The following is a 16,460-nucleotide window of genomic DNA, read 5'->3' on the forward strand; positions in this document are numbered from 1 at the left end:
AAGAAACCGCGCGGATGCTGCGCGCTGGTCGCGCTACGATGATCCCCGTCCGGATAGAGACGACTGGAACGTTGCGGAACCGCGTAAATCGTGACGACGGGGTTTCCATCTGCCCTACTTCGTGCTAATAATACATCGTAGAAAGTTTAATCATGCATAAACCAGCGTTGAGAAACGCACCGCTCCGCCGCAGTTACTACGTTTTCGGTTCCCCCGTTAGAACAGTAACGAACTTGTTGACGACCGAACAGACCGTTTAATCTCCTCAGGGACAATTACGCGTACACGTACATCGAGCTTTCTTTCAATTAAAATCATTGCAAACGAAAAGGAATGGAATGACCATTTGAATATTGAGATCGTAAACTCGTTGAAAGAAGTAACTTTAATTAACTGGAAGGTGACGAAAGTGGACTCGAGTGCAGATTTATGGTAAAACATTCATTGGGAGACCTCAAACGCGTCGCTTAATTTCAATAAACGTTGTTTTATAGTCGGCGGGGGTATGAATATTTATGGCCGTACCCGGGGCACGCGTTTCAGGAAGTAGTTCACGGTGTCCCATGAATCTCTTTATAGCTCCGTTAACAATCTCTCCAACTCAATCCGTCCTTTACTTAGCAATTTTTATTATCGAACCGCGTTACTTCCTGTAGAGGTTGTGTAAGAAGGGAAAGGAGGAAAGCTGCTAATGGACCCTGCTAGTTAGCAAGGCTATCGAAATGACAGAGTCGCACCTTAGACGCGGTGATTGTTAGAGATAGATCGGAAATTGTATTGTATGGAAACGGAGGTGGAAGTGAGTACTCTCGAAAAACTGTATCGTGTATCGTCTAACAAGTCCTAATTGCTTTAATATTGCTAAATATCAAAATGAAACATTGACAGATAACATAAACCTACGTAAATTTTTGAGTCAATCATCGAACAATATATAGGAAGTAATTATTGTTTTCGATAATTCGTCATCGATTTCGAAGAATGTAAATTTCAACAAAAGTCGTCAACTACCACTGCATACGAATTAATGGTAGCGTTTATTTTCCTCGGTTTATGCATATCGCCATCAGCGTCACCCTAGCACCCCTTTACACTTGTACTCGAGGGTGCCAACAGGCTCCCGCGATTATTCGATTTGCATTTACAGTCTGCTTACGTTCTCGTGTGCTTTATTTATCGCTCAAGTATCGAATAAACAATTATCTCTTCGGTCGCGTATACGTAATAATAATGGCCGCTCTTCGAGTGCTTTAGAATTTTATTTGACCGCGCGATACTGAATTTCCCGACAGATTATTCGCACGACTTTAATAACAGAAGGTTCTATCAGGGATACTTTTATGAGGTACTTATTTTTGTTATTTTTCTAATAACGTCCCATTCTCTCAGTCTCTAGTATACATATATAGGTAATAACGAGGGTCGCGTTCGCGTTATCGTTTTTATTTCACTATAAAATAGCTTTATTCTGCTTTCATATTCGTGGTGCGTTATTTAAACTGGTTTTATTGGCGATCAATTTTAGAATTGTATTATCGAGTGCGAATAGTGTTTCACTATTACACATTTAATGCGAGTTTTAAAATTCATTTTTCTTTTGTACCTTTATTTTACACATTTTTGTCAAATTAGTTTTTAGTATTATTTTATTCGATCAATTCGACTATAATAAAAATTCTTCTTTTTACACACACGGATTTCGAAAATTAAATCGTAGTCAGAGATATCATTTTTTATAATTTGAAAGTAGCAAGATAGACGCCTCGTCATGTTTTCTCCTTTGCGAGACCGGTTTCAAGGAGGATAGTTACACGGATTACGTACGTAAAAAAGATTTTGAGTGGTCAGGCTGACCTAGTTTCGGGGACAAGTAGGTTTACAGAAGCTCTCGATCGCCGAGCACGTAACAAGGCACGATCGTCTTCCTTCCTGCGTCGTGCTTTCAAAAGCCGAAGATTCTCGTAACGACATTGCTCGCGACGTCTTTTTCGAGTCCCAAACTTTGCTAACTAATTTCGGTGTGCGAACGTGATGGAGTTTCAAACTTTATGTTGTGTATTCGAATTATTTATAGGTGTTCCTAACGGTTTCTTCTTTTTCAATTTACAATTTTGGGGAAAGAAAATTCGGGGATGAAGAGAGGTGTTTGATAAGCATTATTTAAGAGACTACAGTTCTTATAAAATCATGTAGTTTCTTTCAAATATCGTTAATGAAAACGTAATGGAGAATTTATCGCTATTGGTACTTCAACTGCAGTACTCTCTTTGAGTATTCCATTAAAGGTCTTTAAAGACCTTTTGTAAGTGTATTTAGAAATAAAATGAAGAATTTAACGCTTTAGATATCGCATACACCGTTACTAATCCTTCAAAATACTAATAAAATTGCAAATTACTATAAAACAGTCTTAAATAAAGTCTCAATGAAGACTTTGCCGTTTTCAACCCTTAACGGTCAAACGCCATCATGCACGTCGTAAAAAATAGTTTCGTTACTGTATAACACTAAATATCTACCGCTTCGCTACACAATCTGGTGCTATGCGACGAACATATTCGATCTGATAAATAAAAATTCAACAACAAATGGTTAACACTCGAGAATTGAAATAAATATCGTAAATAAGGAGAAAACGAAGCATTCAGCGTTGTTAGCCGCGATTGATCGCGTTCCTTTAAATCCTGCTCATCGTTCATCGGATTTTAGGCTGAACTCCGTCTGGATCTTAACGCGATTCGCGGACAGCTTACTCCTTTCGATTTGTCGCAATGGCGGCGGAGGTCGCTCCGCAACCTTGAGGACCGCGTATCGTAAGAGGATTTCGCGTAATCCAATATGAGCCACGTGCTATCTCCTCGATAACTCTGTCCAGTAACGTTTGCACGGTCAGCACGAGATTGTGATAGGTCAATATGCAAACTAATGCGTCCCGCTGCTTGTCGCTCGTTGCTTTAATTAAGAGCGTACTCGATCATAACCCCGAGACGCTGCTTTGACTCCTTCTAAAGTGGCAGTTACAAAAAATGTCGGTGGTCATTGTATAGTTGAGTTATCGTCTTCAATTTTTAGTTAGTCCCTTGCACTGGGAAGTCCTCACTGTGGGGACGTCGCAAGTCTACCATATCGCTCTTCGAGGAGACAGATTAATTAGTGATTGTGCACTAAACCTCTTGAGAAATGTATGAAAATAATTTTCACTACCCCTATTCTTAAAAAATTTGAAAAATTGTTAAACCTTCAGTGTTCATCCCTTCGTGTATTACATACTATTTTCCTTCGACTCTGGATCTTCTGAATTTTTTTAATCGTGTATATACCATAATCTTGAACCACTCACCCCTTCGTCAGCGTTATCGATGGGGAAGCGCAACAGAGCTCCCCAAACGGCCAGGAAGAAGACGAAAGCTCGGCCAGACATCGTCGATACAACGACCTTGACGTCACGTAGAACAGCGAAAGCAGTTGTTTGTTATCCGGTCGCTCCGCGTCCTCCCGCAGCCACCCCTTCGTGGCAACCCCTTTTCGTACACCCACGGCATCGCGCGATTGTCTCGGAAAGTAGGTCGCCCAATCACTCCTCTGCAATCGCACAGATAGCACACTGGCTGGCATCAAGTTCGCCCCCAAAATTCTTCCGCCCTTCGTTCGATACATCGGTCAGGTCGTTAAGTATTCGCGTGTTCTTCAGCGGCCCTCGTATTTCCTTTTCGCGATACGCCAATTCTGTTGGTTACTTTGCGATCTCTGTGACGGAGTCTCGATATTCTTGTTGGAATCGAGGGCTCGTTGGTTTCGCTTTGATCACATTTCGAAGACTCGGAGCTTTAGCTATTTTCTTCAGTTGGTTCCTTTGTGCCCGCGTTTGCTTCTCTTCAGGTATTTCTTCGTTATTTAATTTTACATTACATTTTATTTGTTTTTAATAAATTCTATATTATTTAATATTTTTGTATATTTATTTAGTAGTCGCATTGTATATTGTATCGCGCGCAAAACATCGTACTTCTTAAAATACACAAAATAATTCCACTGGTCTCTCGAAGAGTCACGAATCGATATCAGCTATAGCATTCTCGCACAGTTTTTAATACGGACGTGTTCTACCACCTAGCGTGACCTAAAAATGGCGAATGTTATCAAAAACAGACTGCAATCCATTCGTTTCCATTATTTATAACACACGTTTCGTGCCCCTCGATTTTAAATTTCAATTCTGCGCAGAACGCATAAAGCATCCTCTGGGAGCCATCGGAGTGCCGCGGAGGAGTAATTAACTTCATCCATCTGCAATAAACTCGAACGCGAAACGCCACGTGCTCCGTGCAACTCGATAACCTGGTTCTCAGGAATCGGAACAAAGATTTCTTGCCCTTCGTCGTAAATGTCAAACCCACCCGCTTCCCTTTTTAAACCAACAGTCACGACAGGCCCGTGAGTAGGGGACGAGAGACAAGAGGGAGGAATAAAAGTACCAGAAACGAGTTTGTTTCGCTGGAAACGTAGTCGCGAGGCGTCGCGACGACGGCGAGGTTGAACGGGAAAAGGTTGGGCAGGGGTGGTTTTCGCGAGCTAATATTTGCTCCATCAATCAAGTCGCGCGTCCTTGGCGAAAGGGAGGCCGCACCTGCTTGATTATATCATGGCTAAAGGCAGCTGTGTATCTCACCCCCTTCTCTAGTTGCGCCCTTCCTCGATCGTTGCACCCTTTCTCGAACCGTCCATAGTTTGTTTCGCATTAAAAGGATTTTATTTTTTATTGCGTGGAGAAGATATTTATGGTTTACAAATTATTGATATACATAAACAGATATACTTATAATGCGTTTGGAATGTAGAAGATTTGTTTGTTACGTCCATTTGAAAAAAAGGGAAAGGGGTTAAGCGTAGAAAATGATTCGAATACTTGAGAAAATGGTAAAAATGGTGTAGGAACGATGGTAAAACAAATATTTTTTAATAAATTTCAATTTGTTAATCGTAAGAAAAACAAACGGGAACCAACTGGAACGATCGTGGTTCTCGACGACTGATTTCGGTGTGACGCTTTCTCGCATTGCACACCAGGATAGGCAGATTCATTAACTCACTTGTATTAGCACGAAGCAGAGAGCCTCCATTTAATTATTCCCTGGAAGTTAGAGCCAGCTGGAGAACGTTAAAACGCCCCAATTATAGGAAAGTTGCGATTGTTTCGATAAAACTTGCCCCTCCGACGGGGTGAATTATTGGTCGGCTCGAGCGTTCCAGTTTTAGATCGTTTTAAATGCCCGAGGAGCCTTCGAAATTTTGATAAACACGCTCCGCTTTCGGCGGATTTCATGGTTCATCGACGACCCCAACGCTTTCCGAGAAACCGCGAAAAAATAAAATCCCTTTCTCCGGCGATTGCGTCGCTCTTACGTTTCTAACATTCCGTCTTAAGATGTTTAATCGATCCGTCCATGGCATCGTCGTCTTAATAAGCGAATCTAATCGAACCGATTGATCGCTGCTACTCGCACGTTACGATTCCACAACACAGACAGGAATATCTCCACCGATAACAACGTCTGCGAAATGCGTCCGCTTCGTTTATTGCATCCTCTGCAATGGCCGCGCGACGCACCACTCCGCGCGGTTCACGCGCGACGGCGATGCCTCGGAAATAGCTGTCGAAGAGACGGTGGATCGGTGTAATTTTATTTTCGGAGATCCAGTCAGTTGAAATCAACAGTTATCAACATCATCGTAGACAGCAGTCGCGTCTGCTTTGACGCGAGCAACCAGTGTGCACTTAGTTATGGCGTGGGTTAAATTTAGAGGGTGCAGACCGTGGGTCGAGGAGACTCTATTGTTGCTCGTGTAGAGATATTGCTTCTGCGTGAAAGAAGGTCACGATTTTATCGATAGATATCTTTAGAGTATGTTCAGAGATAATTGCTGGAATATTTGGTTTCCGAAGGGAGGATTTAGGGTGATTAATTTTTCTCGGGCCTGCTCCTTGAAAGTATCCTTAGAGAACGTTGCGATTAGGATCTTGCACTGGGAATGTATGTATATTAGTTTCTCCTACTGGTAGCGCTGTTTTAACTTAATCGGATTAACCTCATTTAACCTAGGTGGTCTCTCTTCTCTTTTTTCAAACGCGGAGGAAATCTTCTGGATCTTCAGTGCACGGTGTGAGATTCTCAGTTTTTTATGAAAATCTTCGCTGCGAATTATAATCTCGGACGAAATGGTAACTAACGTGATAAATTGTTTAATATCTGTTAATCGAGTTTAATGATCGGAAATTGGTTCTTGCAACATAGTACCATTTCGTCCGCGACTCGGAACGTTTGGGAGCACATTTGGTGCTTCTCGCCCTCGTGTTTCTAAATAATCTGGCTACTATTTAAAGCACATGGTCGACAATTTCGTAGGCGATAGCGTTTCGTTAACAGTATAATAACTAATCCCGTTTCGAACATGGTCTGTAGACACAGAGGCATCTCACATATGATCTTTTCATCACAAAATTAGATATCGGGTCCAAAATATTCTGGTTAAATTTAAGTTTCCCAATAATAAAGCTATCATCGCAACACCGACAAAATGCGACGTGAAAACTCGAGTTACAAACTTAATTTAGATGCGCACTTGCATAATAGCTCGTCCAAAGCGCCCTTTCACTTGCGAACGAGTTAAAAAGATTCAAAATTCATCTGTTCGTCATCTTCCTCTGTTCTATTCGCTAAAAACTGCCGTGGTTAATGCAAATGGAGTAGTTCTCGCGTTTACATTTTTGTATTCATTTTTTAATTTGTCGCAATCTTTAGTTCGATCGTTCTCCACGTTCTCCACTAGTTTCAAGACTCGCAAGGGCGGATACGTGAATGGCGTGATGGCAGTTTTGAGGAGCGGTCGATAACGGTTGTTTTGAACGTTCTCTAGAGTGATTTTTCCACGACGATTCGACGTGGATTGCCTCGCGGTGATATATCGACCTCGTTAAATGCGACTATGAATCGCGACGCGACCAACGTCATCGTGACCGTTTTAACCTCTGAACGTGCAATCGATTCCCGCGCTCGCCGATCTTGGGAATGACTTTGGAAAACCGTCGCGACTGCTTTTATAACAAATTAAATCGATATTTGTGATCGCTCGTTAAATTTTAATTTCATTCGAAAATTTAGAAAAGAAATTCGTGGTTTCTATCGAAATTTACAAGCTAACGAGAAAATGACATTAAACTGGTATTTGGATGTAGGAATGAGTAATAACGGAACAAAAATTGCGGATCACAAAAAATATTAATTGCGAGAAAAATCGTGGATTACAAGAAGACGTTAATTGTATCTGACAATGGGTCGTGTGTTATCAGAAAATAATAATCGTGGAAAAATTGCGAATTATAATAGAATACTAATTGCAGAAAAACTGCAAAAAAAAAGAGCAAGAATATATTAATCGCAGGAGAATGGCCAGTTCTTAATTACATTGTCATAACTTCGGAAAATATCTTCTCCAGTGTTCTCCACTTGCTCCGCTTCAACGTTCAAAGTTGTTTGCTTACAAAACGATGGGTGGAAAGTGGAAGCTGCGAACCCCGCGAATAACCCTGGCGAACGAGCAAGATAAACGACGATCGTTCGCTGATTTTCATTTATTATTAATGGATCTCCTCGATCTTCCGTTGCCTTTTTCCTCCCGACGTTTCCTATTCCGAGATGGATAGTACCTTTGGAAAATGGCACGCGAAACCTTCATTCACGGTTACATCATCGATTGGCATGAAACTGTTATGCGCGAAGGTTACGTTTCTTGTTTCTCGTCGCGATTGATTAATAATTAATATGTTCCTTGTACGTACGAGCCTCGTGGCTCGGTAGCGAGATCGACTGTTTGATTTCCAATAGAACGTTCAACCTGTCGACTCGACTCGAGTTGCACGTGGGTCGCCGTGTGCCATCAATTATTTATTTATTCGATAAGCATTGTTACATTACCTATTAAATTATACTGAATACGTTAAAATGGCGTCTACGAAGTATCTAAATCAGTTTTGGTAGACGGATTAATTCCTACGAGTTAGTCACCCCGACGAACCTGCACTGTGAACACGATCCTCGCGTTTATCGAGGCCGATTATTTTTTTCAACGAAAACTCGAGCGGCGAACAGGGCAATTATGCAAAAGTGGTCACCCTGACACACATTACCACCACCGCGTGAGAACACCGTTGCCCGTCGAGCGACCCTGTTTAAACATGAAGGCAAAGAAACCTCTTGAAAGGGTGGCCCACGCTGCGGCCATAAATTACGAATAGGCTAGGAGACAGGTTGTCTGCTCGTTGAACCACTGAAAACGTTGATTCGATCGTCACTCTAGAACAGCGTTTCCCAAACTGTGTATTCCGTGGAACGCTTGTGTTCCATAGTCGCTAAGTGTTCCTCGAGAAATTATGAAATTAGAGATTAGAGAATCGGAAACCCAAATTTTCTCTAGCGTTCCCTATTAATTTTACAATTTCAAAAGTGTCTCGCAATAAGGAAAAGTTGGAGAAACGCAGCTCTAGAATCTCTTTTATTCGTTTCTCGAGATATATGGAAATGAACGCGTTCGAATTCGATCGATTGATCCGTGAACAAGTAGGCTTCGTTTTCGCATATACAAGGTGTCCCAGTATCGATAATGTAATTTAAATTGCAGCCAGAAGGGGCGCTCGTTTAAATGGTACTTGAAATCTTCTAGTTCTCCAGAATGGCACTTCAAATCTTCCGGATGGTTCTCCAAAATGGCACCGTGTCAGAATATTCGATCGTTCCTGTCACGGAGCCGATTTTTAGTTGGCTATATTTTAAACTGATTCAAAGACACGTATTCGCTTCTATAAAAAGAATAAATATTAATACGTTGCGGAAACTGAGAGAGGACAATGAATACGTTCGCATTACACACGCGACGACCAGATCGGAATCAGGTAAAAATGTTCAGTTCTAGGAAAGACAACGTAGGAGGTGCCTGGCGCGTCATTGTTGTGCAAGTGGTTAATTACACGAAATTAGCACTTGTACTGAATTCCTGCTGTTTCGATCGTCCCGCGAGTCTCGAACAATGTAAGAAACAGCGTTTCTGGTCATGCAACGGGAGTTCTGTTTAATACCTTTGATACCAGTGTCTCAGTGTCGCGATATCAATTCAGACTTCGTTTTCAGAAAAGCGATATGTGAAATATATGCTACACATGTGCGAACACGTGAATTTGTTGCAATGGTTTTACAAAGTCGATCCTCTTATAACATGGCTTCCATATAACGCGGTACGAATTAATAATTGCCTTTTGTATTTAGAATATTTCATTTCATAACTGCACGCGTCGCAACTTGGCGCTCTGAGAATGCAATTTCGAGGGTTGACTGTATGCTTAACAGATGCACACGTGAATTTGTTATATAACATTTTCATTGCGAACTGGTATCACTCGTAATTCTATATAATTATCTTCCATCTTTCACATATGCAAATGTGAGAACACACGATACACCAGAAACAGCATTTAATACGATAATAGCGAACGAATTAATTTTCTTAATCAACACCAGTTCCTACTAGTCGCAACAATACGAAATTTCATCGCTTCAAACGAAACACATCGTTTCGTCCCATTTCGAATGAAAAAATTGTCACACAAGTGGTAATAATAATTAGTTGGACAACACCATTTCGATTGTACGAATTTCTAAAAGATTTCTGAATCACCGTTGAATGCACACTCGGCTCTGCGTTCGCTGTCCTCCTCGACGATTTAATAGGGTTAGTTCGCCGTTGTGTGCAGTGCGAATTTGATGAAGAATTTGCCTCTAATTAACGAGCACACGGGGTCTGTTCGTGGCGGCTGTTGGGCAAGAGCCATTGCGAAGTTGAGCATTCACGGGAGATCAAAGGACGCGCGAGCTTTTCGCTCGTTGTCTTTGAGGCAAGGTCCAGATTTTCGAAGGCTGTGTTCAGCATCTATCCGATTATACGTTATTTTGTTAGTTTTTTAAATAATTTCTTGTACACGTAGAACGTGAGACAAAAGTTCCAGTGGAAATAGAAAATTCGATCTATGGGAATGGAAAAAGTGGTAATTAGAAAGGAAATTGTTGGGAGAAAGATGGAGACGTAGGGTGAGGGCGTTAATTAGCGGTCGTGACGGAAATTCGTAAATCGTCTCGGGGCGCCTGATGGTCTGTGCTGCCGAAAATGTGCCGGGGCACGTTGGTTACCATGCAGAGGCAGCCGGGATTGGTCGAGTTTGCTGGCCGCGAAATGGATCAATACCGGGAGGCTTTCGAGGCGGGAGGCCTGCCCTGGTGTGTTCTCCACTCGACGGGAATCGGGACTGCCAGTCCTCGACCTTGCGCCGGTGACCTTGACCTTGGCAACGCCCTTCGTTGGGGCCAGGTTACGGCCAGAAACCGTCTCGTCGGGAATTCGTCACTTTTCTTTTGCGTTCTTCGATTATTTTTCCATTACTCTAAGAAATTTTCGAAGAAAAGTACCAATTATATGGGTCTACTAGATATTTGGCTTGTGTTCAACCTGAAGATTTGTACAATAATGCCTTCTTAGACCGTTCAGGATTAGTCTCGAGAACACCTACAACGCCATAATCCGCCCAAATCTATTGTACATGGCTTTCTTTGGTCGCTCATGCACGCTATTATCTGATATTTTGAAACATACGTTTCCACTTACAATTATCACAGCTACTTTCAAAACGAATGGTCGTTGCTTCGGAATAACTTAGGAAAAAGAAAACAGAATCGAAACACACGGAACGTCTCTGTCGACCGGTCGTGAATCACGTTTCCGTTCCACGATAATGGCGGCCATCGTTCCCAAACGCACGCGTTGTTCCACAAGTGAAAAATCCAGGATGGATACGTGCGGTTCGGGCAGCAGACTGGCTGATCAACGATCCCGGCGACAGCGCTGTTTTTGCGCAATTAAAGTTGCGCGTTGCAACCTTGAGAGGCGCGTGCTACCGCGGAGGAGCGTAATGAAATTTAACTGAGGTTGTTAAGGTCGATTCTATCGGTCATAGAGCTAGCGCTGTCGCCACCAGCTGCCGGTCTATACCGCATTTCGTACGTCACATGCACAAAGCTTCTTAAAACGGAGACCTACATGCCACCCTTGTCTAGCAAATTTTTAAAATTCTCTTTGAACCTAACACAAGTATCACCGTCCCATTTACTTATAGTCGTAACGTAACGCTCGCAACAACTCCTATTAGCAACTTACGTTTCGTCTGTATCAATCCTGTTGTAGAAGGGTTGTAATCCATTATAATCGTATGCGCCATATTTCTCGGTCCATAAGGCGCACTTTTTTGGAGAAGAACAATATTAAGTATATTTTTATGTTGCCCGTGCGAAGTGTTGAATTCTGAATTACGAATATGAAAGCTGCTCTGGCTGTTTCGCCTTGCTGCCAAGCTTGGTATTTAAGGTATTTTGTAAGGAGCTTGGGGTAGTTTCATAGATTGGAGGGAGTAGCCAAAGGTCAAGGATGAGACATAGGTTCGGTGTGGCACAAGGGACGAGTAATATTTAGGGTATATGACTGTTTGAGATGAATCGCAAAGGATAGCGACGATAGCTATGGCTCGTGAAATAGTGAGTTGGCATCCAACAGGAAAGCTGTTTCTAATTTGATCGTTATTATTGTATCTGTTATCATGGAAAAGGAACGAAAGACGCAGCGATCCAAGAGAGGAAGTCGTAAGATTTAACAGGATCTCCTCTCGAGTTCGCTCGCACTCGAGCACAAGGACCCCGTCCGACTGTTCTCCATCAATACCTCGATTCTAAAGACGCGGTTCGAGGCCGTCGAGAGAATGCTTCACGCCACTCGTTTCGATCGCTACTCCAACCGAGCCCCCGATACGAAGCGGCGGCTTTATTTTCGCGGAGGTGCCCGCGTACAAATGGCGGTTCCACATGAACGCGTTATCGTGACGGCGTTTCCTCTCGTCTACCAGCCAATGGATCGAACGGAAGCGACGAGAGCGGTCTTCTCGATCGGGACGCTTTCAATCTTTTACTCGGAAACGCGACCTTAAACAGCCGAGAAATGTGATTAATTTCTTAGATTCTACTTTGTATCTCATTTCATTTCAATGGAAATGCATTTCATACGGAAATACGTAAAATCGTTGAAATGCCTTCGTTTGTCATTTCTTTAATCAATTATCATTTCTTCGTACTACACAGAGTCGTCAGGTTCAATTTTAGGTGGATTTTAATTTCCGAAACCCGTAAGCGCGTAATTATCTTTTGACGTGAAAATTAGCGAGGTAAATGTAACGGAAGACGCTCGAAGGGTCAGGATAGATGAGAAGTTCAGAACGACGACACAGTAGAAAGTCGACAAAGGTTTGATGATGCTAGTTACGAGTAAATTGAATCGTCCGTCCGATCGTGTTTGTTATTTAACGAGCTTCAACAAGGCGACAACACGATGCGGCTAGAAAATCGGCCTCGATCGTAGTACCCGTTCCGACCGAGCTGCTAGAACCATCTGTGATCGATATTTCTGCGCGAGTGATTTTCATCGATCCATCTGTTCCGTGTCACGTGTACGCCATCGCTAATTAATTGTTCGAACCGCGCGAACCTGTAGAAAATTGGACATTTTCCATTCGAAAAATAGTTGAAGGTATTATCGGCGAAGAAGACAGTTTCGTTTCAAGCAAACTTATTTTTGGTGGGTAATTTTGATTATTAAAAATATTTTTTTTTATGTTTATTGATATCCTCGACTTCTGGCATTATTCAGTGCTACGCTTTTATTCCCTCCGTCGAGTTCCCGTAACAAAATATCAGAAATCTCCGCTTTAGCTGGCCACGGATAAGGCAGACATCCATCTCCGTGTAATTTTTCATACGAAATCCCACCCAACGAATGATATCGTTCGATGGAACGCAAACGATAGCAGATATCCTCTTCTCGGAATAGGTCCATCAATCGGACGGCTTTTATATGAACGGAACCGTTTACCAACCCCTTTGACTCGAACGAGAACCACTCAAAGCTCTCGGAGAACATCCTACTCGTTCCTTCTACAACAAATTTACGATCTCGTGCTACGAATTTTATGACAATTACAAACCTACAAAAGCATTTTAAAGTGTTTCATTAAAAAATTTCAAAATGGAACATCAAAGAGGGGAAAGAAAATTTATCCGCATATATATATATCGTTGGCTTACTGCCAAAACGAGATAAGTACACTTTTGCGTTAAGTGCATTTCCGTTACCAATATCATATCTTTATTTCTGCTAATAATTATGCGAATAATATTAACCATAGCTATCGTTAAAGGTGAAAACCTTTTGAACCTCATTAATGCAAAACTGGCAAAATATTACTTGTTCGATTTCATCGGTAAGCCGATGGTCAGTTCATCGATCGTCCGTGTTCGTAATTTGAAAACGATTTCCGGTAGCTGCCAAGGGAAAGAGACTGAAATCAATTAGCTCGGGTGACTCGAGGGGTGATTAGCGTGATAGACGGATATCGGTACCGCGGCCCGTGGGCGGAAACTGGCGAATTCCCAGACGTACAGTGACTCCGGTCGTGTTCGAGCGAGTGTCTGGACGATGCTCGCGCGACGCGCGACCTAAAGACAGCCGGGGGCAGCAGCCGTTCGCAGCGGGTTCGGGGACACGCGTGTACGCGAGTGACAGATCGACGACGCCTTTGGATCGCCGCGAGGAAGATCGATGGCGTTGTTCTCCGGCGGCGGTGCCGGCGGCGGAAGTGGTCCGCCACCGATCAGGCCGAAGGAACCGGCGAGTCCCTCGCTGCCGTCCAGGCAGCGAAGCCTCAAGGACCGCCTCAGGGAGGGCATCACGGGCAGATTCACCTGGCAGTGAGTAACTTAGTCTTGTCAAGTATTTGTCACGACTTCTCGGAAATTTCCTTGTTCGCGTTTTAGAGATCGGATTCGGGGATGATAGTTGACTTGGAGATTAAGAATTTGTCGATTAATGCTTCGATTCGCTGTATCGAGCATCGGTTCTTTAAGGCTTGTATTTTATTGGTCAGTGTTTTAATCCATTTTGGGTTCGTTAAACGTAGCATAATAGTCGCTCATTAGGAACTGATAGAATATGTATAGAATTATGGAAACCCACGAAAGAGGGAAGAGTAGAAATTATACGTGCTTCTTTAACCGAGAGGTCGCCTGCATTTAGGCGGTTGGAAGTATCACTTTATAATACTCGAGAGAGAATCTTTTCAAGTGCTACAAGGGTTATCCCGCGGTTTATTAAGATTCTCCTACTCTCATTTAAGGAAAGTTCGTGACGCGACGCGTTTCATCGTAATCCTTTCACACGTTCTCCATTCAATAACCGTATATTTGCGCATAAGCAACGCGTAGAATTAAACGAAATTATTGTTTCAAATAGTCAGTGCATTTTGTCAAACGTTGACAAATATTCAAATATCAATCCAATTTTGCAAACATTGCATTCGGTACGATATCGTTTATCGTACAATGCGAAACATCCACCCTTACATATTGACTCGCCATCGATAAACACTTGGAATTGTTATATTGTTACCCGCGATCCGATATTCAGAATTCTCATTCGGCTAAAATTCCGTTTCAATAACAGTAAAAACAGCCAAAGCATCCGATAATCTGCCCACCCCAATCGGGACTCGTACATTTCCCAATAAATTTCTCAATATCCACCCGATTCGAATCTTTCATACGTCTCGTTAAAGCGGAACACGTGCACGCTCCGTAATTTAACGCGAAATAGAGCATCGCAGTTTTATGCGAGCATAGTATCTACATATATCCAATAAATTTCTCAATATCCACAATCCAACGCGTATGCTTCAATAATTTAACGTTGCTTTCGCGTCGTTGAACCCGAGATTTCACGCGGAGGCTACATTTTCAATCGCCTCCGGGTATATCGGGGGTGGTTTTGTTTGCGTGCGAAATTTTGAATACCAAATCGGCTCGCATAAACTTCGCCCGTCCGTTGCGATTCGAAGAGCGATGCTGGCCGCTTTATTTCCCTGAGATTTCACTTCCATCCGTCCCGGAAGTGGCTACTCCAACGTGACCCACCATTAGCAATCCTAATTCCGTCTCCTGGTTCTCCGCCACTCTCATTTGAATAATACCGTCTATTTTGACGTTAGTTACCGATTCGATTCAATTAATCGCTCTTTGGATACGTAAATTCGACGAAGCAGTGCTGCGAAAGAGTTTCTTAGCATATATAATATGGAATAAAGTGATTTTGAATTTAAGTTAAGTCTCTGTACAGAACAGAACGCTACTAAATCGATGTCGTGCATACTATTCACCTGGTATCGATCAAATTGGTATGAAAAGAAAAATCGATTACTCGGTGAACCACCGGACAGAAAAAAAAACTGTATTCTCAGAAAATCTCAGCTCACCGTACCTTTTGCGAAACGACGGAGATTGATGGCGCGGAAAATGACGAAGCATAGGCGATCAGCGATTTTGAATCGCGCGATCGTTTCTCCTCGCCCTTGATCGCTCCTCGGGGTGCAGCGGGCGGATATTTTTCGTTCGAAAGAGAAAAATACCTGGCGAACAGCAACGTAATCGTATACGATGCGCGTACCGCAGCCGGGAAATCCAATATCGTTCAATTTAATTACTCGCGGCAGTAATTCAAACTGTTATCTCCGGGCGAGTGTTCCTCAGTGCGAGACGTAATCAGTAGATGGCAGCCGTTGCTGGTGCGAGCGGTTCCTCCGGTTCTGCCTCCCGCGATTCTTTCTCCGGCCTCTTATTTCACTGGTCGGTATTTTAATCCCCTCTTCTCGATATTTAAATATTAAATAACAAATGTAATTTATATTAATTGATCGTTGCATCGAGAATTATATTACTAAAGTGTAAACATCGCTGACCAACAGTTTGGGACTTTAAACAATGTAAGATCGAAAGAAAGAACGTTGGAATGGATCCAAGATCGTGCAAATTTGCGGAAAAATAATATTCTATAGCTAAATTGAATTCCGAAACGAATATTGACGTCCAAAAAATTTATATTTCGAGCACTAACAACTGTCGAATGCACGGACCCCTACAATTCATCGATCTTCACAGAACTGTAGTATAAAGGGGGTGATTTACAGCTCGTACCATATTTCAACGAACCCTCCAGAGAGGAATGAATATAAAATTAAATAAAACAATTATAAATATCTACTAACTCTGGGAATTAAATGGAAATATTTTAACGCTCGATTAAGGGATGCTTTGGGGATGTAAAGAAATGCCAGTACACGCCAACAACTCGTCCCTCGATAGTGAATTCGTTAATTCAAGAGAAGGAACCCTTTAATTACGTTAATCCACGATAGGAAAGAAGGGCAAAGATAACGATCGGAACGCGCGATGTTGCCCCAAGCGGATTCGACGCGGTGTTCATTAAGAAAT

General features: G+C 42.5%; 1 protein-coding gene across 4 annotated transcripts in view; it reads left to right on the forward strand.

Annotated features, from left to right (window-relative positions):
• Mtd (TLD domain-containing protein mustard) overlaps positions 1–16,460 on the forward strand; it is a 177,419-nt gene that overhangs the window by 20,024 nt on the left and 140,935 nt on the right. Inside the window, exon 1 of one of the 4 annotated variants that reach the window (XM_076904122.1) lies at positions 13,736–13,889. The exons of 2 other annotated variants lie outside the window; for them this stretch is intronic. In XM_076904122.1, coding sequence (XP_076760237.1) covers positions 13,741–13,889 — 149 coding nt within the window. In that variant the 5' untranslated portion in view covers positions 13,736–13,740. Of the gene's footprint in view, positions 1–13,735; positions 13,890–16,460 lie in introns of those variants that run through there. One more of the 4 variants, XM_076904114.1, reaches the window with a different exon arrangement.

This window comes from Xylocopa sonorina, chromosome 1 (genome assembly GCF_050948175.1).
Source record: "Xylocopa sonorina isolate GNS202 chromosome 1, iyXylSono1_principal, whole genome shotgun sequence".
In the NCBI taxonomy this organism is placed as follows: domain Eukaryota; kingdom Metazoa; phylum Arthropoda; class Insecta; order Hymenoptera; family Apidae; genus Xylocopa; species Xylocopa sonorina.